The sequence below is a fragment of the Panthera pardus genome, unplaced genomic scaffold, assembly GCF_024362965.1.
Source record: "Panthera pardus isolate Hobbes unplaced genomic scaffold, ASM2436296v1 HiC_scaffold_2, whole genome shotgun sequence".
NCBI classification, from domain to species: Eukaryota; Metazoa; Chordata; class Mammalia; order Carnivora; family Felidae; genus Panthera; species Panthera pardus.
The window spans coordinates 34,860,247-34,884,736 of NW_026526765.1; the positions used below are offsets into that span (position 1 = coordinate 34,860,247).

Sequence of the window (24,490 nt, forward strand, 5' to 3'; positions counted from 1 at the left end):
AATTATATCAAAAAGAATAAAATGCCTAGAAATATATTTAAGCAAGAAAGTGAAAGATCTATATGCTAAGACATTCATGATGGAAACTGAAGAAGACACAAATAAATGGAAAGCTATTTTGTACTCCTAAATTGGAAGAATTAATATTGTTAAAATGTCCATGCCACCCAAAACAATGTACAAATACAATTCAATCTCTATCAAATTCCAATAGCATTTTTCAAAGAAACATAATAAACAATCCTAAAATTTGCACAGAACCACAAAAGAACCCAAAGAGCCAAATCTTAAGAACAAAGCTGGAGGCATAATGCTTCCTGATCTCAAACTATATTACAAAGTTATAGTAATCAAAACAGTATAGCATGGGGAAAAGGATAGACACATAGATCAATGGAACAGAATAGAGAGCCCAGAAATAAACCCACGTAATACACGGTCAATTAATTTACAACCAAGAAGCCAAGAATATACAATGGGGGGAAAAGATGGTCTCTTCAATAAATGGTGCTGGAAAAACTGGACCCTTATCTTACACCCTACACAAATATCAACTCAAAATGGGCTGAAAACTTGAATATAAGACCTGAAACCATAAAACCCCTAGAAGAAACCACGGGGTAAGGTCCTTGACATCAGTCTTGGCAGTGATTTTTTTGGATTTGATAACAAAGCAAAGGCAACAAAAGCAAAAATAAACAAATGGAAGTACATCAAACTTAAAAGCTTCTGCACAGCAAAGGGCACCATCAACAAAATGAAAAGACAATGTATGAAATCAGAGGATGTATTTGCAAATCATATATTTGATAAGAGGTTAATATCCAAAATACATAAAGAGCTCATACAACTAAATAGCAAAAAAAAAAAAAAAAAAACTGATAAAAAAATGGGCAGAGAAACTGAATAGATATTTTTTCAAAGACATACAAATGGTCAATAGGTATATGGAAAAGTGCTCAACATCACAAATTATCAGGGAAATGCAAATCAAAACCACAGTGAGGTCTCACCTCATATGCATTTGAATGGCTATCATCAAAAAGACAATAGTTAACAAGTGCTGGTAAGGATGTGGAGAAAAGAGAACCCTTGTGTACCTTGGTGTCAATGTAAATTGGTGTAGACACTATGGAAAACAGTATGGAAGCTCCTCAAAAAATTAAAAAAAGAACTATCATACCATTCAGCAATTCAAATTCTGCAGATATATCCAAAGGAAATGACATCAGGATCTCAAAGAGATATCTGCATTCCCATGTTCATTGCAGCATTATTCACAATAGCCAAGATATGGAAACAAACCAAGTGTCCAGTAACAAACGAACGGATAAAGAAGATATGGTATAGGGGCACCTGGGCGGCTCAGTCGGTTAAGCGTCCGACTTCAGCTCAGGTCATGATCTCACTACTTGGGAGTTCAAGCCCCGCATTGGGCTCTGTGCTGACAGCTCAGAGCTTGGAGTCTGCTTCAGATTTTGTCTCCGTCTCTCTGCCCCTTCCGTGTTCACGTGTCTCTCTCTCTCCTTTCTCTCTCTAATATAAAATAAAAAATTAAAAAAAAAAAAGAGAGAGATGGTAGATGTATACAATGGAATACTACTCAGCCATGAGAAATAAGGAAATCCTGCCATTTAAAACACAGAAGGATTCTGAGGGTATTATGCTAAGTGAAATAAGCCAGACAGAAACACAAATACTGCAGTGTCATTTATATGTGGAATTTTTTAAAAAAGTCAAACTGATAGAAACAGTAAAAATGGTTTCCAGGGGGTGGGGGTGGATAAAATAGAGATTAGTAAAAGACAAACTTCCAGCTCTAAATTGTATAAGGTCTGAGGATCTAATGTATAACATGGTGACTACAGTAGATAACCTTATGTTGTATGGTTGAGGTTTGCTAGAAGAATGGAACTCAGAGGTTCTTACCAAAAAAAGGGTGGGGAGAGGAAGGAATAGATATGGGGCATATAGATATAGATATGTGAGGTGACATGGGTGTTCATTATTAACAAGACAGGGTAATCCTTTCACAATATGTGTGTGTCAAGTCACCACAACGTACACCTTAAATCTCTTACAATTTTGTCAGTTATACCTCAATAAAGCAGAAATTAAAAATAAAAGAATTTTTAATAATAAATATCCTAAGAAAAAAGAAAGAAAAAGTCAGACATAGGTCTGTTATAATTTAGAATATAATTATATAAGTGAAAAAGTCTCCATAGGAGAACTTAACCCTAGTTCACTGTCCCCTGCCCTATTCAAACTCACTCAAAAGTATAAATGTTGACATGATATACCTTCTATAGACAAGATATATCTTTGTTTTTTAAGTTTATTTATTTTGAGAGACAGAGGGTGAGCAGGGGAGGGTCAGAGAGGGAGGGAGGGAGGGAGGGAGGAAGGGAGAGAGAGAGAGAGAGAGAGAGAGAGAGAGAGAGAGAGAGAGAGAATCTCAAGCAGGCTCTGCAGGGTCAGCACACAGCCCGACGTGGGGCTTGAACTCATGAAACTGTGAGATCATAACCTGAGCTGAAAATAGTTGAATGCTTAACCAACTGAGCCACCTGGTGCCCCTAGACAAGATATATCTTAAATTACCATCTTAAATGTTATTCAGTAAAGCTCCAGAATATATAAGTATGGATTAATATAAAGTACAGAATCATGAATTAAGCCTAGAACCTAAAGGGAGTAATTATACAGGACAGTACATTCTGTTTAAAGGATACAGTTAAACTTCTTTATCTTTTCAAGTTCAGAGGCCACAGACCTGTGCAAAAAGAAAAAAAAAAGTAAGTTAATGATAGTTGTCTGAATCTTTTATATCCACGATATTTCAAGTAAGCATACTTGATTTTTTTTTTCATAAAGTTTTGAATTTTAGAAAGAAGTGCCCAGAAGTTAAGAATTCTCTTTATATGGGTGCCTGTTTGGTTCAGCCAGTAGAGCATATGAATTCTCTCTATATTGGCTTTATTTAGTAACAAATCAACTTGATTCAACTGATAGCTATTGAGTACTTTTAAATTAAAAAAATTTTTTTGAATGTCTATTTATTTTTGAGAGAGAGAGAGAGAGAGACAGAGCATGAGTGGGGGAGGGGCAGAGAGAGAGAGAGGAAGACACAGAATCCAAAGCAGGCTCCAGGCTCCAAGCTGTCAGCACAGAGCCTGATGCAGGGCACGAACTCACGAGCCATGAGATCATGACCTGAGCCCAAGTCGTACACTCAATTGACTGAGCCACCCAGGCTCCCTGCTATTGAGTGCTTTTAATGAATAATGTAAGTGAATAGAAGTCCTCACCTCAAGGACTTTTGAATCAGGTGTTGATGTTTGAAGGTAACGGGCATTCCTGCCACAACTTAAAAACAAATTTTTTTTTTGATGTTTTATTTATTTTTGAGAGAGAGAGACAGAGTATGAGCGGGGGAGGGTCAGAGAGAGAGGGAGACATAGAGTCTGAAGCAGGCTCCAGGCTCTGAGCTGTCAGCACAGAACCCGACACGGGGCTCGAACTTGTGAAATATGAGATCATGACCTGAGCTGAAGTCGAATGCTTAACCACCTGAGCCACCCAGGCACCCCAACTTTTCTTTTATATAACTGTTTTTTTCTATTTATTTGAAGTTTTTTTATATAACCATTTTTTCTATTTGAAGTACAATAAAAAAAAAATGCTACACTCTGGAAATTCAGTGGCACAGGTACATGGCCATAACTTGAGAGACATTATAAAGTTAAAAAAAAAAAAAAGGAAATAAAAAGAAAAAAAACTCTCATATGAAACTGCACTATTACATACTTTTATCTGCTCAAACAGATAATTTGCAAATATTAGGTCAATAAACTGTATAACATCCATAAAAAGGTAGCTTTCTTACTGAAATGCAAGAATTTAAAAGATTGGTAATCGACGGGTGCCTGGGTGGCTCAGTCGGTTAGGCTCAGGTCATGATCTCATAGTTCATGAGTTCAAGCCCCCACATCAGGCTCCATGCTGACAGCTCAGAGCCTGGAGCCTGCCTCAATTTTGCGTCTCCCTCTCTCTCTGCCCCTTCCCCCATGCTCGCTTGCTCTCTCTAAAAAAACATTAAAAAAAAATTTTTTTAAAGATTGATATCTAAACAACAAAAGACAAAAACAAACTGGAATGAAAATCTAGATATCACTTCTAAAATTGGGGCTTTCTGTTGGAGACTTCCTACTCTTCTCTCCCTCTGCCATATCCTGCTGGAGTTCCAGGCCCCACTCCTCTGTCCACCTATCTACCCACAGATCCCGCCTGCTACAACTTTTTTAATACTCACCTGGTATACCCTCTTCTTTCCTCCTCCAAGTTTAGTCAAAGTTAAAAACCTACTAAAATCCTATCACTTCTCTGAAAGAAGTGTTCTCTCCTTCCTTGAATTTCTATAGCACTGTTAACTAATCATATACTCATTGTAATCTCTTGAACTCTTTAACCTTCTGATTTTCATACCTAGATTGTCTTTTTCAGGAGAAAGGATTTTTTTCTTTTTCTTCTGTACTTTGCACATATAAGTAAGGCCTCATTTATATGGAACCCTTCAGAAACAGATGGTTTTGGGGGGCCAAGTTTTTACAGTTGAATTAGGTGTCAAAATATAAGTATTTTCTATTAAGTTTCTTCTGGAATAGACTACTTACTCATTTCATTGTTTTCTTAAACACAGTATATTACATATTCTCTTCTCCTTGAATAGAAGGGTTAACATTATGAACATTAACTCTTACCATGTTCCACAGAAACAGACACTGGGACAAATGGTAATGGGTAGAGGGCAGAATCTCTGACGTGTGTATCCTTTCTCTTTTTCCTCATTAAGCTAGAATGAAATGTGAGCAGTGGCACACAACTAGAAAATAGTGTAACTTAACTAGCTCACTGTAAAATTAATGAAGACTTTAATATCTAAAACATCTCTCTATTCAAGTCACTAGAAAAGTCTTCACAGTTCATGGAACTTGTCTGCTTTACTGGCCTTACTACAGTGGAATGTATTCACCTCCTTGTCAATTTGTACTCTTTCGTTGTACTCTAGTCTATGGATGAAGGATGAAAGAGATCTTTCAACATTTTAAGCATCTGTGGTAAAGACTTCGATATGACTTATTCCAAGGCCCGCTGATTATTCATCACTGAAAAACATCTTTTTTTTCCACATACGACATTTTTCTGGCTGTAAGCAACAATACAAACTACCTTTAGTGCTGTTGCTCAAATGATGACCCAACTTCTTATGAACTCTCTTCTGTACTATTTTTGACTAGCATCCCTATTAAGAAGTTGAATCAGTAAATAAATAATAGAAGGTGAGCTGGAAAAAAAATACTGAAATACAATTTAGGTAGCTATCGATTGTGCAGTCATTTCTCTTCCTTCAACCCTTCTCTGACAAGAAAACAAATCAGAGTGGAGATGTGTTAGGCTTTGCAAGGGAAATGGAGCTATTGTAAGCGACTGCGACTGGACTGCGTCTCCTCTCCCTACTCTTCCTCAATTCCTTTGTCTTTCTGCTGCTCCTTTTTGCTTCCACCCGTGGCTGCTCTCACCAATATGCACTTCTCTCATGCCCTCACTTTTTAGTTGTCTTTACAGTTATCCTCTTCAAAGTCTTCATGTAAAAAGGCTAGCATCTTACAAACTTTGTCAGCTGAGCAATGAAGTGACCAATTTTATCGTCATACATAATTTCCCTTTCATCCCAACTATGTTTTTTGCTAGCTACTCGGGCAATTTTTCTGCTCCCAAAAAGACTGTAGCTCAAGAATGGAGGATCTGGAAAGCTGAACCCTTAGGATACCTAACATATTCAAATAACATCTACTGATTTGATTTCGACCTCTTTCTCTAAGTCACTTAGGAAAAGGTGTTGAGAATTAGGCTTAATGTTTGTATTTTTTCACCATGCTATGCTAAGACACCTTACAAACCACTTTAAAGCTTCCTAAATTGTTCCTGGTATCCCTCTTTTCCAATACAGGTTTCTTCCACTATCCAATGGTAGAGTGTTCTATGAAAACATTCATAAACTTAAATGGCACAAAGTGAAAAAAACAATTGCCATTCATTTTTATGGAAAATGTTTTGATCATTCCCACACCCAAAACATAACCTCTCTTAAGGCTTTTTCTGACACCTAAGGATCCATCTTGCTAATGGATGCACAAAATAAACTGGGATAAAGCACAAAGGCTCACAGACACAGTTCAAAGCTATGGCAGACTGAAGCTGAGATGCTGAGTGTAGTTCTCAGGTAAGGAGCTCAGAGCTACCATGCTCCCTGCTGGGGGTGCAAGCTGCCTCCGTGTAAGAGCTCGCTGCTAAACAAATGCAGAATGCTATTTTCACTTTTTGCCTTTTTCCTTGAAAGCGAAAATACTTCTCGAATTTTTTTTGGTTAGCAAAGACAGGAACATACTCCCAAGTACTAACCAGGCCCAACACTGCTTAGCTTTCGAGGTCAGACAAGATCAGGCACATCCAGGGTGGTATGGCTGTAGAAAAATGGGGACATGCTAATGTAGGTCTTTCATGTAAGTGAAGCGGCATAGTGCAAACTTCCAAAAAGTAGGGGATACCTGTATATTCAGAGTATGCTCTCAGTGATACTAACCTTCCTAAGGGCCTTTCTTCCTGTCATTTTTTCCACCTAGGAACTCGTAATTCCATCAAGTGTGAGCTTTTCTATTGATCACAAGATCTATTCTTATTCTTCAAAACCCACAATACACCCTAACAGATAGCATCTGCTCCATAAAAACATTTTTTCACTGTCTCCACAGGACAAAATATACTTTTTACCTCTACCCTTGCTCCCTCCCTAAAATATCTTATTCATTTCCCTAAATATTCCTTTGAAGCCCAGTTCTAGTCCCCTTGCACACTGAAGGGCACGTAGGATGGACTAAAATACTTTATTTGTTGATTTGCCAGTTGATTTGGGGGAGGTAACTAATATGATAAAAATGATTTCAAAATCAATTTTTTCTGAAAGTTAGTCAACATTTTACTTCTTTTAATATTGCTAAAATTTTAAAAATTCTGCTTTAAATTTTTCCATAAAGTTTTCGGGATGAATTTATCATATAAAAAGAATCACCCATTTTGGTAAGAAGTTTTCAATGCAGTTTTCTGAACTTCAGATAAAATAAAATACGATGTAATATAATAAATTGGATATCTGATTAAAGATAAATTATTTTCAAGCTTAAGCTATCAGAAAAGAGTCTCAGAGCTTACCATTTGACATTTTTAATTTTTGTGACTCTTTTACACAGATAAAGTTTAAAAGAAATATAAATACCAATTTTCTTCAAGAATAGAAGATGAAGAATGTGTGGGCATCTCTCTCTGATTAGTCTGGGTCAGGCTTCTGCACCATGATATGACTGCTGTCACATATCTAGATTGAAAACATTAAAATAAATATTTGAAAAATGAAGTTGTATAGTATTTTTAAAAACATTTTTTAAAAAGGAAAAATCATTAAGACAATTTGGGGAAAAATGATAAAGAAAAAAATTCCAAAGTGAGGCATTTACTGGTAAATTTTTTGAGTCTTTTTCAAAGCAAATGGAAAAGTTAAGTTTTTTTCATTATTCATCAAGAATAAAATGATTTACTCATATTCATGATTAGTAAAGATATTTCTATAAGTTATTTTTTAAAATTAATTTATTTTTGAGAGAGAGAGAGAGAGAGAGAGAGAGAGAGAGAACGAACATGAGCAGGGACAGGGCAGAGAGAGACAGAAAGAGAAATAATCCCAAGCAGGCTTTGCACTGTCAGCACAGAGCCCAACACAGGGCTCGATCTCACCAACCATGAGATCATGACCTGAGCTGAAATCAAGGGCCGGATACTTAACAGCCTGAGCCACCCAGGTGCCCCAATAAAGACAGGCTTTAAGAATCAGAACAAAGCAATACTTGGATTTCATTCAAAATTCAAATTCAAATGTCTAAATTCTCCAAAGTGAAATAAATTTCATTATGTTTTATAATGAAAATGTCTTTACACATTAAGACTAAGTGAGCATTTGCTTTCTAAAATTTAAACCAGAACACAGCCATTAATTCCCACACATATACACAAATGTATAATTATATATAATTCATTCAATATACAAAACAAGTATCAAGTTCAATAAAACAAATGATCTCAAGTGATGGCCTGAAACAAATAGTAATGTTTGTCAAAGACACTGCATTTTTTCTTATTTATTTATTTATTTATGTTGAGAGAGAGAGAGAGAGAGAGAGAGAGAGAGAGAAAGAATATGAGTGGGGAAAGGGCAGAGAGAGACGGGCAGAGAAAGGACCCCAAGCAGGCTCCATGCCATCAGTGCACAGCCCGATGCAGGGCTCAATCTCACGAACTGTGAGATCAGGCATGACCTGAACCGAGATCAAGAGTCAGCCCCTTACCTGACTGAGCCACCCAGATGCTCTGTATTTTTGAGGCAAATTATTCAAACTAGCAATGAATGTTGGAGCATTTACACCAAAATGCAATAAATCCCAACAGGAAAATAAATTCATGAGGTAAAAAAGCAATTCTTTCGTGAACATTCTCAAATAAAATCACTAACATGCTGAGAACATCACAAGTAGACTGATTACAGCAAATTACATAAAACCAAAACAGAAAAAGCATGTTCATAAAAATGGATTTTAAGAATCTTCTCCATCTTAAGAAAAAGCATCACTGAATTAATTTTATTCCACGTCACAGAAATATACATAACTTTAGTTATTTGTGCAAACCTTATTTCAAAAGGTTAGGGGATTAATTAATGGTTAACACAGCTGACCACAGTCCAACTTCCACAGCAAGACCAGTGTATCGAAAATACTCATTTTGAAAAACCACTTGAATACAAATGGAAATGATTAAAAATGATCTGATTTATTTAGTTATGCAAGATGCCAATACTTCTGTAAACTCTGAAATCTGCTGAAATGATACATGCACAATATCTACCTGAAAAAACTAAAAATATAACATTTAAATAGGTTTATATGCTTCCCCTCTGTCAGAAAACTGTTTACCATCATAAAAATAGTTTTTAAAACTGCTTTTCAGTACCTTTCATATGGTCCAGGGTGTTGAATCTGAATTAACTGATCTTGCCCATCAGGAAAAGTTAACTTACACCAAGCTAAGTTGAGACCTTGGTTTACCTTAAGCAGAAAAGAGGGAAAAACAAGTTTTATCGTTCTAAAACTGAGACAAAACTCACAACAAAAGCCTCTTTTACATTATCAATTTAAAAAATATGTAGATGAATCATTAAAACTTTATTTTGACTAATTTAAAGATTATATTTTACATGGATTATGGGTATTGTTTAACCACCACTCTGGTCCTTCTCTATATAATCAGTTGCCTTTATAAAAATGATTATTTGTCACACCTTTCTGATTTTTGCTAGGAAATCCAATGAGATCACTAAAGCCTCTTGACAGATTTTACATCTCAAAAAATAAAATTGAGATAGTGTGGTACTTGATTTTCTTTGTTCTATTTCCACTGATAGAAACAATAAAAAAGTAGATTTCAGTATGAAATATAATCACCTGTCTCTTTTCAGTAAAAGAGCTGAAATTCCAATTTAGGGTTAGAGTAATGCCATTTAAAAAGAGAGCATGTACTTTGTCATCAGAGTATGCAAGAAATCTTCCCACGCTGGGTATGAGCGATTCTCTCAAAAGTAAAGGCAGTATATTGCTATCATTTATCCCAGGTACCTAAAACCAAGTAAACAAAAACAGCAGGAAAGAGAGTTATCCATTGATAAGACTTAAATGATTAATAAACTCTGAGGCAACTTTATTCAGAAGTTGAATATTGTAGAATCCTTATATATGTCTTCACTTTTCCAGAAGTGGATAGCCAAATTAGTCTATTACAAGCAGATTAAGTTCTAGTCTTTGAAAAGTCCATGTTCTGAATTTTAGAACACAGACAAAACTTAGGAAGTACAGCAACATATAGGTTTATAATTAAATTAGTACAGATACAGAATTCAAAGTTTGAGAATCACTTCCTTTAAGTCCATGTTAAAGAAATTACTTTTACTGTTATAGAAACAGAGAATACTGTACTATCATAGTTTATAATAACCACATTTTGACATACTTCAAATCTTATCAATTTCCCTGCCCTTCCCCCTCCACTGAGAAAAAAGAAACAAAACAAATTATAGGCAAAGTATAACATAAGAGCCAGATTTTGCAGTGTTTATCTAGTAAGTGGATATTTTTCTGAATAAACCAATATTAATGTTACAAAGAATTTCTCACATGACTTCAATGAAAGTAACTTGAACTTAGAGGTATGTATGTAAACAATAAAACAATTTTAAAAATCTTGCTTTTAAAATAATTTTAATAGGGATGCTTGGGTGGCTCAGTCAGTTAAGTATCCGTCTTCAGCTCAGGTCATGATCTTGCAGTTTGTGAGTTCAAGCCCCACATTGGGCTCTGTGCTGACAGCTCAGAGCCTGGAGCCTGCTTCAGATTGTGTCTCCCTCTCTCTCTCCCTGCCCCTCTACCGCTCACGATCTGTCAGCTGGTTGAGCATCTGACTCTTGATTGCAGCTCAGGTCATGGTCTCAAGGACATGAGACCTAGCCTGGCGCTGGGCTCCTGCGGTGTAGATAGGTGTACAGATAGGTGTAGAACCTATCTGAGATTCTGTCTCCCTCTCCCTATGCCTCTCTCCCACTCACATGAGTTCTCTCTCTCTCTCTCTCTCAAAAATAAATAAATAAATATATATAATTTTGGAGCACCTGGGTGGCTCAGTCAGGTAAATGTCCGACTTCAGCTCAGGTCGTGATCTCGCGGTTTGTGAGTACGAGCCCTGCATAGGGCTTTCTGCTATCAGTGCAGATCCCACTTTGGACCTTCTGTCTCCTCTCTCTCTGCCCCTCCCCCATGTGCATTTGCGTATGTACACTCTCTCTCTCTCAAAAATAATAAATAAATAAATAATAATAATTTTAAGATACCATTTTCCAGCAGCATATACGATAGTTATGGCTTAAAGAAAGCCTTGTCTTCGCACAGTGCTGAAGAATTCTGTGAACATGAAAAATACTGCTTAAACATTTGCAAATAATCACATTTTCCAATTCTAGCAATGCATTCTTACTGCTATACAACATGTTAGGCAAGTAATTCATTTCCACTAAAATACATTTGGAACTCCTTTCTTCCTGAAGTCCTTAATCCCCTAGAAGGTGATTGCTTCCCTTTGTGTTAATCTTACATAGGTTACTCCTCTCATTTTTAGTAATGAAATGACTCCAAATGGAGACAATTTTCAGGTGCTCCTTTCTAGGAGGTGATGGTTTCACAGCACCTGAAAGGTTTAGTGTAGTCTAAGAGTGCTGGGGAGGTGAATCAACTATCCATAAAAAATCAAATTACCAATTCTGTTCCTTCAAATCTATTCTGGAAGTTGCTTAGACATAAGTTTGAAAAAATTAATAATTTAATTCAGGAATACACTTTCATGCTTCTGACTGCCACAGATTAATTAGAATTTTAAAAAAAACATATGAACCGAAGAACTGAACTGCACTTCATCTTCTGTATACTCTCAGAATCTTTATTACTCTGAGGATAATAAAATATATGAAAATTTTAAATTATCATCAAATCCTTAACTTGATTCCAAGACACCATAAGGATGCACTCACCCAGAGAAAAGGCACTTACTTCCTAACTGTGCATGCTTGCTATATATGGATGCTTCTCCACATTTAACTTTAAATTTCAAAGCCAGCAGTACTCTTACAATGATGTGATTACCTTATTTTGTGGATGAAGAGACCAGAAAAGCTGACAGATTTTACCAAAGACACATATTTCCACTGTACCTACCATTTCTTACTCTTACCCTAACCACTAGAAAATGTATCAGGGTTCTCAGACACAACACTTCAGTCAGGTGAATGTGAAAAACTTACCTGGTTGCCTGTTTAATTAGAGAACACACAGAGAACAGACTTCCTGGTCTATCAGGAGGAAGGTTATTTACTGAATAAGTTTTCTCTTCTTTCTGAAAATTAATTTAAAATATCTCAATAAATGTTGGCCATTATTATTTTTTCTTGAAATATGTATTTACATTGTGACAAGGCAAGCAGTTATTTTAACTTAACCAAAAGCCCATAATATTTTTAAAGGTATTTTATGCTTTTCCATTGTCCCATTTTTTTTAAGTCTAGCATTCCTTATGGATAGTTACAGAAGTTATATTCTAATACCCTATAACATACTGTCCAATTTAAGTTTTGGCTATATTTAAATTAATATAGCAACAGAACTAATTTTCCTACACATTAGCAGAAAACTTATAAGCTGCCTTTCCCCTTTAGATCAAAACAAAAACAGGGGCATCTAAGTGGCTCAGTAGGTTAAGTGTCCAACTCTTTTTTTTTTTTTTTTAATTTTTTTTTTTAACGTTTTTTTTTTTATTTTTGAGACAGGGAGAGACAGAGCATGAACAGGGGAGGGTCAGAGAGAGGGAGACACAGAATCTGAAACAGGCTCCAGGCTCTGAGCTGTCAGCACAGAGCCCGACGCGGGGCTTGAACTCACGGACCGCGAGATCACGACCTGAGCTGAAGTCGGATGCTTAACCGACTGAGCCACCCAGGCACCCCATAAGTGTCCAACTCTTGATTTTGGCTCAGGTCATGATCTCACATTTCATGAATTTGAGCCCCATGTTAAGCTCTGTGCTGATAGTGCAAAGCCTGGTTGGGATTCTCTCTCCCTCTATCTCTCTGCCCCTTCCCTGCTCTCGCTCTCTCAAAATAAATAAACTTTAAAAAACAAAAACACAATTGTAATTGAACAAATATACAATTTTGCCATATTTTATTAATGGAAGAACTATCGGTACAGTTTATAGAAGACAACATTATTTACAAGCTCAGCTTTCTGAATTAAAAAAAAAAATTTGTTATTCCTTTTGAGTATCCTTTCTCAGACTTTTTTTTTTTTTTTAAGCCTTTAAGGCTTGAGGGCTTGTACAGATCTAATTTGAACCACAAGAGAACATAGTCCCCATATATACTTTACCATCAGTGAGAGAAGACAGGCTTTGAAGACAAAGCTGGATTCAAATCACAGGTGCCTCTTACTAACTATAATGACGGACAGGTTTACGCAACTTTTTGTAAACCTCAGTGCCTATAACCTGTGAAATGGGGATACTACCTACCATCTAGATTGTTTTGAGCATTAATGATGTAATACATATATAAAGCACCCAGGCCAGAATTCAGCATAGAGTAGTTACTCAAAAAATAGTCCCTCCTCTTTTATCCTGGACTATAGACTTGAATATCTAAATCTCTATGAGGCTTCTCCACTGAATATCACAAAGACATCTCAACTTCAACGTGTCAAAAATGGAATTACCTTCATTTCAAAATCTGCATTTTCTCCTTCTCTACTTCAGATCTACCTGTGGTGTGTTCTCTCTACCTGGATCTCAGCTCTCTCCTCCATCATCTTCCTTTGTCTAACTCCTGCGTTTCTTTGCTCTCAGGAAGCCATTACCCAGAATAGGTGAAATCCCCTACTTACGTCCACAAGCACCGCACCCACCACTCTTGCTTTTTGGTTTTCATCATAATTTCAATTTCATAGTTTTTTTATTAAGTGTCTGTCTTCCCTGCTAGAATGGGGCTTCATGAAGGTAGGGGCTGTATCTGTTCTTCTGACCTCTGTCTGAATCCCTAGCATTTGTTAGCAATGTGCCTTAGTACATGATAGGCACTCAAACTAATGCATTTTAACTATTTACATCTTTCTTCATTGGACACTGAGTTCCTTGAGAGTTCTTGTCTTTTCCACTACCCTATTTCAATTCTAAGATACTCAGTTTTCCTAATTTAGCCTCTTTGAAATCTGGATGCATCTTAAGAGTATCTTACTTTCAGGTAGGTGAGTTTGAGATATAATAGAATTTAAATGTTTTATTGACACCTCCTGGTAAGATCAAAAGCAACCGTCATCAAAACAATTTAGACTTGATAAAATTTTGGTTTAACACAGAGCCTGGCACCACCACTCATTGATTTATTCAACAATTTGCCATCATTTTCAACCCCTTCCTCATCCCCAATATCCAGTCAGTCATCAGTTCTGTTTCCTTAATATTCGTGTCCATTCCTAGCTTTTCATTCTCATTACCACTGCCTGGTTCCTCATACTTTCTTCCCTGAACTGCTATCAATGTCCTCTAACTGGTCTACTATCTCTTTCCCACTCCAGTTTATCTTCCTCTGAAATGACCTAGCAAAAATATGATGTCACTTCCATATTTTAATCCTTCAGCACTTGTGCAAAAGCAGTATGGTTTCTCATGCCCCATTTATGAGCTGGCTCAACTTAGCAGTTTAGTCTCTTCCCTGGAAATTCCCCTCAATACTCTCTTTACAGCATTCTCTATCTATAGCATTTTCTTTTCCTTCAACACTCCATCCTTGCCCCAGGCTCTAGCCTCCAGTTAGGTGAGTTTATCTACCTGTTCTATGCTCTAGCAATAATACTGCGTTGAACAAGACAGTGCTTACTTCTAGAGTGGGTTAGCAAACAAACATTGATCAGTAAGAAAATGTCACATAGCACTAATTGCTATGAAGAAGAAAAGAGGAGGGTATCATGATAGTGTCAAAAGTAGCTCCTTTAATTTGGATAGTTGGGAGATGACATTTATTTATTTTTAATGTTTTTATTTATTTTTGAAGGAGAGAGAGACAGAGCATGAGCAGGGGAGGAGCAGAGAGAGAGGGAGACGTAGAATTTGAAGCAGGCTCCAGGCTCTAAGCTGTCAGCACAGAGCCTGATGCAGGGCTCGAACTCACGAACTGTGAGATCATGACCTGAGCCAAAGTCGGACTCTTAACCGACTGAGCCACCCAGGTGCCCCAGGAGATGACATTTAAATAGAAATGTTAATGATAGGAAGCCAGACATGCAAAGAGTTGGACAAGTAGTTCCCTCAGTGATATATTCCTCCAACCTTCATCCCTCTTTTGTATAACTCCTTTAAAAGTATAGGTCCTAGGGATACCTGGCTGGCTTAGTCGATACAGCATCCGACTCTTGATCTCAGGGTTGTGAGTCTGAAACCCACACAGGATGTAGATATTACTTAAAAAGGAAAGGAAAAGAAAATCTCCTAGCTCAGCCGTGTCTTCCTGCAGTTGACTTTTCTCCAAAATTGGGTCAGGTGCCCCTCCCCTTATGTGGTCCCAAAGCACCACATTCTTATCTCTATGAGGGCACTTACATCATGAGCCCTTGACAATCTTTCCTACTTAGAATTTTAATTATGCAAGTAACAGTACATTACTATTTTATTTTATGTTTTTGGAAAAAAAGAAAGTTAAGAAAATACATTTAAGTCCCTCCCTACTTTTCCTCCCTCACAAAATCCCACACTCCCTGCTCCTCCCGCCTAAAAGTAACTGCTTCAGTTTGGTTTTTACCTGCCCAAATCTTTCCCTGTGCATTTACATGTGTATTATACACAGTAACATATTTGGGTTTGGGGTTTGTTTTTGTTTTTTACACAGAAGATATTGTTGTACATGTTCTTCTGCAACTTTCTTTTTTCACAGTGTCTTGAAGATCTTTCCATCTCTCTATGCATCTATGTCTTCCTCATTCTTTTAAGCCACCACAAAAGCACCCTGTAATCTGACCATCTCTCATTTCACCATCTCTCTACTGAGGAACATTTAGATTGCTTCTAGTGTTTCGCTCCTACAAACAATGCCACACTCCATATCCTTGGCTGTATTTCTTTGTATATATATGTGTTAATATTCTTCTATGATAGATACCTAGAGGCAGAATTTCTAGCCAATTTAACTTGGTATTATCAAACTGTCCTTCACGAAGGCTAAATCAATTTACACTCCAACCCAGTACTACGAAAGCACCCTTTTCCCCGCACCCTTGCCAGCAATAGATATTAACAACCTTTTGATAATTTGATGAGTGAAAAATGTTATGTTGTTGTTATTTTAATTTGCATTTCTTTGATGCAAGCAGTTTATAAGTTATTTATATTGCCTTTTCTATGGCTTAACCATTATTCATTTTTCTATGAGAGGTTTTTATTTTTTTGGTCTTTTTATTACTGATTTATAGTACAGAATAGTTTTTTCCAGACCTTTGACTTTTTGGCTTTATCTAATTTAACAAAAATTAAATATTTAAAATTTAACGTAAGTTTACCAAGGTTACCAAACTTTTATTTTGTGCCTTCTGGTGTTTTGTACTGTATTTAAGAAGACCTCCCCTCCCCCAAGATTATAAACACTGTTCTTCTAGATTTTCTTCTAACAATGATAAACTTTGGTTTCTTACATTTAGCCCTTTAACCCTTCTGGAATTTATTTTTAGAGTATGGGTTAAAGTAAGAAGCAAATAATTCTCTCCTGAAAAGACAGCCAATTGTTTCCAAATCTCTTACTCAAGTGGACAGAGGTCTGAGAGTGAAGCCCTCAGCAGTCTACCACAAAGGCACAGGTCATCTGGAAGTTCTGTTTTATCCCAAAGCTCATGTTCTCCTCCATGATATGTTTGCTTCAGTATGAAAATTATCATCCCTCCCCCTGACACCTCTGAGTAAAACTGAAGCTCCAGGAAGATGTACAGTATTTATCTTGTACTTTTTCAAACTCTCAATACACAGCAGTCAGCAGTGTAACTGCACACACCCACTCTATTTGCCTGTTTACTTGATGATCTCATGTACTACACACACACACACACACACACACACACACACACGCACGCACAAGCACGCACACGCACACATAGCAGTGGTCATGCTTTCATTTCATGTGCTTCTTGGCCTGTCTGACTGACTACTAAACTTTGAACCCTTGAGGGAAGGAGTTCTTTGTCTTCACCCAGTGCTTGGCAGAGTGCCTGCCTAGGAAGGTTCAGTTAAGATGTATTGATTGAATAAATGAATACTTTCTTACAAATGGACCCAGTGGGGAATCTGCATACATGTATGTATGTATGTGTGTATGTGTGTATGTGTGTGTGTATATATATATATATACACACACAGATACATACCCCCCCCCACACACATATATAAAATGAATGAAATATTCATTCTAAAATTTTAATGAATGCAGATATTTGGGATTTACTTAAAAATAAATAGGGAGTGGAGGGAGCAGTGGAAGTACAGATGGAACAAGTGATAAACAATTTATCACTCAAAATTCCACACTGTAATATAAAAAGAAAACATATATATTATGTTCCATTCTGCAAAGCAAAGCCATGTGATACCATGGTGATCCATACATAAGGGTGGATGTCAAATGTCAGATTGGGAACAAGCAAATTTAGACTATTGACAATATATCCATATGATTACATTTCGGCCTGATATATTAAATATATCGTTATATTTCACTATTTCAACAACAGAGAACAACCTTGTTCAACTTTCTACTTGTATATAAAGATTCAGGAGTTAAGAGGTATTTTAAACATGCAAATAATTACATGGTGGGGAAAAAAGAATGTGCTTTTAATGTGCATGTATTAATTCAAAGATATGCTGCTGGTTTTAGTATTGATGAATTCTATGACATAAGAAATTTAAATTTAACTTCTGATTTAAACACAAATTAGGGCACCTGGCTGGATCAGTCAGTACAGTGTGCAACTCTTGATCTCGGGGTTGTAAGTGCAAGCCCCACCTTGGGTGTAGATATTACTTAAAAATAAAATCTTAAAAAAAAAAAATAAATGGAAATTACTTAGGCAAATGACTGGCAGAATACAGGAGGAGAATGCAATAAACATAAGGTGGTTAGTAATCACTGTGCCACAGCTGGCAGTAACGTTGTATTAACTCTCCAGACTGCATAGTAGTAGGCAAGCAACATTATATAAAGATCAAATTTCCTATGTATGTTCAGAATTATTTAGAAAGAGCTATATACAAAAGCCTTTTTGAGCTGAAAACTCATTGTCAGCTTACCTCTTCTGATCCTTCCTGAATGGAATAATAAGTAAAATAGCTCCCAAAATGAGCTCCCTCAGATTTGAAAACAGAGCCATCTCCAGGATAAATCTCTATTGAGTTCACATTTTTATGGGTAAGTCTAAGGAAGAAAAGTAATCATTAAATTTTTTTTTCTAATTAAGATTAAAACATAAATGAGAGCAATCAAAAAAGAAAAAATAATAAAGCAAAGTACTATATGGAATTCTGCCTATCCAGCAAAACAGATAATTTCATACTTTGCACCCAACTGGCTAAATTAAATTTTTTGCAAAAAATAAACAGAACACACAGAATCAGTTAATGTATCTATTTCAACAGCTAAGCCTAGTTTCTGGAGGTCAGGCATCTTACCATCCTGGTGTCCCTTCTGCCAATCATAGTAGCTGGCATATACTAGTCACCAAAGAAATGCCCACTGCAAAGGAGTTAAATATGACAACACCAGAGCCTGAAAATAAGATAATCCTTTAGTAATCAAACTAGTAGAATCTATACCTGATGAATGAGATTAGCCATGTGTAAAAGGAGCCATCCCTAAGAGAAGGTGACTAATCATATTTGAAGTAGCCAAGTATAATCAAGGTAGTGGGTATATATAATGTACAAAACTTCAGCCAAGTCAGTTTTTACTGAGAAATATATGAAGAATATATTGTCAGAAGGGGATGGGCTTTCATGCAAGAAAAGGAAAGCCCTAAGAACAAAATCTTACAATGCTATTCTAGCATTATTTATAGAAGTAAAACCCTGAATCTAGCCAACATTAGTATTCTAGTCACTAGAGAGGTGTACTTTGTGGTGGGGTAGGGATAATTCAATGGAATAGTGCAGACACAGAGGAGCCTCTAATCTTCTCTAATTCCATGCTCAATAGGCAACATTTTGATGTGACTAATTCAGACAACTAGATCCCCCGATGCTTGGAAGGGGTATCCTAAATAACTGACCTAAGTATTTCATTCAGTAGCAAAACTAAGCCTCACTGGCTCTGGAGTTGTCACAAAAATCTTGTGAATATGGTTAATGTGAATTAGTCACAAGACTCCTGTGTGCACTAATAAAACTAAGTTTTAAGACCTATAAAACGTAGGACCAAACATAAGAATGATGGCCCTAGCCAAACTGTGTCCTTTTGTGGGAGTCTGTCTGCAAGACTAGTCCCATCCCTTCAGACATCACTAAATACTTCCAACACTGGTGCCTTACCGATAAGTCACACCTTTGTACCAAACCACTTTCACTAGTTCAGGATAGGAATATTCTTCATCAAACTGTCCTTGTGAAAGTGAATCACAAAAATTCCACCTGTGAAGGACAAAATACAAGCTATTAATTCTGGTTGCTCAACAAAATTACCTTTAGAAATCAACCAAATAGGGCAACTGTAACATTTATTTCTGGCTTAACTTGTTAGATCCAAGAAAAGTAAAAATTAATATAAAAGTGTATGAAGGAACTGAAAACTAATCTTATTTTTCCATGGATTTTTTTCCTTCAGTATTTTTAACAATCTTCTTATTCAATCTCAGCACAATTACATAAATTAAGGATCCAAACAACAAATATTTCCCGCAATATCTATGCTATGCACACTGCAGATATAACACCCAAAAAAGCAGACATGGTCACTGCCCTCAGGGAAGATTCCTATCAAGCAGGGATGTTAAGTAGTAAACACTGAACACAAAGAAAAGAGAATTACTGGATGCTATGGACACGTAGAAGAACCTAATCCTGTCTAGGAACTTGGGGATAACCACCCTAAGGAAGAAAGGCTTGTGCTGGGACCAGAAGACGTGCACAAGTCAGCAAACTGAGAAAGGTAAAGGAGTGCTCCTCGCAGAGGAAAGAGTGGGTGCAATGGTGAAACCAAGCTTGAACAGGCATTCTAGAGATTGTAAAAAGTCCAGTTTAGCAAGAGTAGAAAAAGCAAGGGCAAACGTGGTGAGGATCATAGACGTAGGAAGAGACCAGAAAATGGAAGGCCTGTTAAGCCATGTTTAAAGATAATGGATTTTAATCCAAAGTTAGTGGCAAGTTACTGAAAATTGTTAATTTAGAAGCCTAAATCTCTTTCAGTGTGTACTTATAATACTAGAACTTTCAATTTTAACCAAATAATCATGACCAGCCTGAAAAATCATATTTAAAATATGTATTTAAATAACAAATACATACATATTGGGAGACTACCTGGGCTCAAACCCCAATTCTACAAGCACTAGCTACGTGACCCTGCTCAGATTATTTCACGTTCCTGTGTCTCAGATTCCTCAACAAAATGGGGCAATGACAGTGCTTTCCTCATGGAGCTACTATGAGAATCAAGTAGCTACAGTAGAGCTGTGCCCGGCACGTACACGCTTTGTGTTAGCTATTACCATTATTACTCTACTACTTATGGAAGTTCATGTTACAAATCTGTAACCATTAGCTTATTCACCTCTTAGGGAGAGAAAAGGTTTATATTTGGTGTTCAGAGGCTTCTCCACGTTTACCCCTTTTTTCAAAAAATTTCCATAAATAGATTTATAGTCAGCTAACCAAAGACAGGGGTGGCCTCTGAGACTAGGTATGAAAGAAAGAACCCATGCTCATCAACTGGTCGGAACCATGCTCCAGCTACAAGGTAACGGGCTCCACTGGGTGCAGCTGAGGCTTCTCTGTGCTCACTGCCAGAGCCCTGTGCCACTACTTACCACACTTTAACCATCTTGTCAGTGACAGTGACCTTAATAGAGTCTAAGCTCCTAAAAAGCAGGGACTATAGCTTAGACATCTCTATAGTCTCTGTGCTTAACAAAGTATATAGCGTATAGTCAGTCAGCCTTCCATAACCACTCAATGCGTGGACACAGAGTAAGACACATAAGGAACACATTGGCTAGGGAAATTCTTTACTATCGGTTATTAGCAAAGTTTTGGCTCACTGAGTGAACTTTCCTTATGAATGGTAGCAGATTATTACAAAAGAAAAATTATCTTTAGATAAAGACTGGCTCTGACAAGAGCTTTATGACAAATAAGCCGTTCTTCCATTACCTGTGCAGGTGTGGGACAGGACAGCTGAGTAACAGGGCCCTGGGAAGAACAGAAACCTCTTTTCCTCTTTCCTCTGAAATATCAGAAGTCAAAGTTTTATTCTGGGTGATGGCTGCATCAATTTTAGACACACTGCTGATTTTATTATGCAAATGCAGTGCTAAAGACAAGGGATATTTCCATTCCTCTGGACAGGAGGCCACAGGCCAGCATTGTTTCACCCACGTGTATACACACGTGTGTTTTGTACCAGGCAGAGGTGGCTCGCCACTCCCTTTGGCTCCATTTACACAGCTCTTTTTCTCCAAAGGTTCCTTGGATTTCATGGTCTGATAGTAAAGTTCGTTTTCTTTATTCTTCAGTCTCTGTCTTGATAAACTTCCATATGTACAGATTTTGCCTGCTGTTTCATCTAGTTTGTCCTTTCTGGCTTGAATCTTCTTTTCTGACAATACTATAGATGAATCTGGCTTCTGGCTTACTTTACACAAAAAATGTACTGTAAATTCAAGCTGCGATCTCGGCAGACAAAGGTATGCATGCCCATCTAATGATGATATCTTCACGGTGCCGCTCTGCATACACAGCATGCCATCATCAGTATCAGGACTGGGCCATCTGACTTCTGAGAAGTCAATGAAGATACGCTGAGTTGAGGAGACAAAGAGAGACGGGGAGTATTTTGTCAGCAGTCCAATGTTTCCATACATTCGATGCTTACATATTGTATAAGAAAGCTCTTAAAAGTTTTGTTTGTGTTTTACTATCTAGAGAGAATGAAAAATGGAGAGCCAGGTGTTGGTCTATATATATGGTTTTCTAAAGAATATTTGATATTAAGATTATCTCTCTTACAGAAAGAGATGTAAAACACACACACACAAAGAATGAGAGAGAAGGGACGCCTGAGTGGCTCATTTGGTTAAGCGTCTGACTTCGGCTCAGGTCATATCTCAAGCTTCATGGGTTTGAGCCCGGTGTCAGGCTCTGTGCTGACAGCTCAGAGCCTGGAGCCTGCTTTGGATTCTGTCTCCCTCTCTCTACCTCTCCCCTACTCATTCATTCTCTCTCTCTCTCTCTCTCTCTCTCTCTCTCTCTCTCTCATTCTCTCTCTCTCTAAAAATAAACATTAAAAAAAAGAGAGAGAGAGATAGAAAAGGAGTGCCTGTCAGTGGCTTGGTCAGTTAAGCATCTAACTCTCGATTTCAGCTCAGGTCATGATCTCACAGTTTGTGAGCTAGAGCCCTACAACAGGTTTGTGGAGCCTGCCTGGGATTCTCTCTCTCCCTCTCTGTCCCTCCCATGCTCACATGTGTGCACTCTTTCTCTCAATCAATCAATCAATCGATCGATATTTTTTAAAAAGAATGAGAAGAAAAATAAAAAAATTATCCTGACTATATTTAGCGTTAGACATTTTTGTTTAAAATGTTCAATGAATCAGAAATAAAAAGATTTTCAACGCTTCTCAAACGCCTACTCTGAAAAAGAATACTGAGGGAAGACCAGCACTAACTACCATGTACAAACATCACTACAAACAATACTATATTAAAAGCAATCATAACTTAAATGATTAGTATGGAACTAGTATAGAAATCACTGACAGAGCAACTCAGGTAATATGGAAACAGAATCAACCACATCTTAAGATGCTACACGTAATAACATAACCTTTCAGAACAAGGAGGGAAAGGGAGAATGATTTAATAAATGGTACTAGAGAGGACCTGGGTGGCTCAGTCAGTTAAGCGTCTGACTCTTAATTTCGGCTCAGGTCATGATCTCATGGTTCATGAGTTCAAGCCCCACTTCAGGCTCTGCTCTGACAGCACAAAGATTGCTGGGATTCCCTCTCTGCCTCTCCCCAAAGCACGCACAAGCTCTCTCCTTCTCTCTCTCCCTCAAATAAATAAATAAACTTAAAAAAATAAAAATAAATGGTACTCTCAAAGGGTTAGCAAATACACTAAGACTATCTATCCTAGAAAGCACCTAGCATACCATATGCTAAAATAAATTCTAGGTAGCAGGGCACATGGGTGGCTCAGTTGGTTAAGTGTCTAACTCTTGATTTTGGCTCAGGTCATGATCTCATAGTTTGTGAGTTCAAGCCCCATGTCAGGCTCTGGGCTGACAGCATGAAGCCTGCTTGGGATTCTTCTCACTCTGCCTCTCTCTGCCCCTCTCCAGCTTGTTCTCTCTCAAAATAAATAAACATTAAAAATAATAATTAATTAATTAAGTTAAATAAAAAATTCTAGGTTGTTTAAAAAGCAACATTTTTTTTTAACGTTTATTTATTATTGAGAGACAGAGAGACACAGAGCATGAGCATGGGAGGGGCAGAGAGAGGGGAGACACAGAATCCAAAGCAGGCTCCAGGCTCTGAACTGTCAGCAAAGAGCCTGACGCGGGGCTCAAACCCACGGACTGTGAGATCACAACCTGAGCTGAAGTCAGATGCTTAACTGAACCACCCAGGTGCCCCTAAAAAAAGCAACATTTTTAAAAACTGAATTACTCAAAAGTAAACTGATCCTGACCAATAGCACAGACTCATAACAGGTGCCAGTAACTATGGCATCTCTCCATATAAGATAAAACCAGCCGTTATCACATTAACGGTCTTTTAGCCAATTAATTTTGCGAACAGGTAAACATTTCAGCTTTCATTTATATAAAACTTTAAATTTAGAAAAGAAAGCCTCTTAAACCTACACTGCTATTTATATGTACAGATGTTAGTACAGTATTCACTGATGGCAAAGCTGGCTTGTAAGGGTGGTCAGTTAAGAGAGTTCTCTCTTCTAGAATTAGATTATCTAATAACCCTATCAGCAGCAAACTGCAGTTTCAACAAATAAAGTTACTCAAAAGATAGTGGAAAAATAGCCTTATACACTAAATTACAGCTTACGATTTTTCTTGGCTCCTTTGTCATTATCGAGTAGTGGAAAGTAATTAAAAGATATAGTCTTAAAAAAAAAAAAAGAAGACAGTCTTCAGAGTCAAATAGACTGGGTTCAAATCCTGACTACCTCTTAGAAAATGTCCATGAACAAGGTTAGGTAAACTCTCTGAGATTTAGTTCCCTCAGCTATATATAAAGGGGATGACATCCAGCCAATATACCTATTCTGACTGGCTAAATACCCACTTTGATTATCAGAGACCCATGCCATACTGGTGTTATTAAATATTTTTAATATCATTTCTATTTCTTGGCACATAGTAAATCCTCAATAAATGACAGCTATCATTATTATTATTCGTAAAAGTTCAGGGGCGCCTGGGTGGCTCAGTTGGTTAAGTGTCCAACTTCGGCTCAGGTCACGAT

General features: G+C 37.2%; 1 protein-coding gene across 3 annotated transcripts in view; it reads right to left on the reverse strand.

Moving 5' to 3' along the window:
* Positions 1-24,490, reverse strand: part of CUNH5orf34 (chromosome unknown C5orf34 homolog) — a 33,662-nt gene that overhangs the window by 3,034 nt on the left and 6,138 nt on the right. For all 3 annotated transcript variants that reach the window (XM_019464293.2, XM_019464291.2, XM_019464290.2), the window contains exons 4-12: positions 21,151-21,797; positions 19,315-19,413; positions 18,082-18,205; positions 12,011-12,102; positions 11,048-11,117; positions 9,612-9,782; positions 9,121-9,215; positions 7,337-7,435; positions 2,736-2,776 (exon numbers count right to left, since the gene is read on the reverse strand). In XM_019464293.2, coding sequence (XP_019319838.2) covers positions 2,736-2,776; positions 7,337-7,435; positions 9,121-9,215; positions 9,612-9,782; positions 11,048-11,117; positions 12,011-12,102; positions 18,082-18,205; positions 19,315-19,413; positions 21,151-21,797 — 1,438 coding nt within the window. The remainder of the gene's footprint in view (positions 1-2,735; positions 2,777-7,336; positions 7,436-9,120; positions 9,216-9,611; positions 9,783-11,047; positions 11,118-12,010; positions 12,103-18,081; positions 18,206-19,314; positions 19,414-21,150; positions 21,798-24,490) is intronic.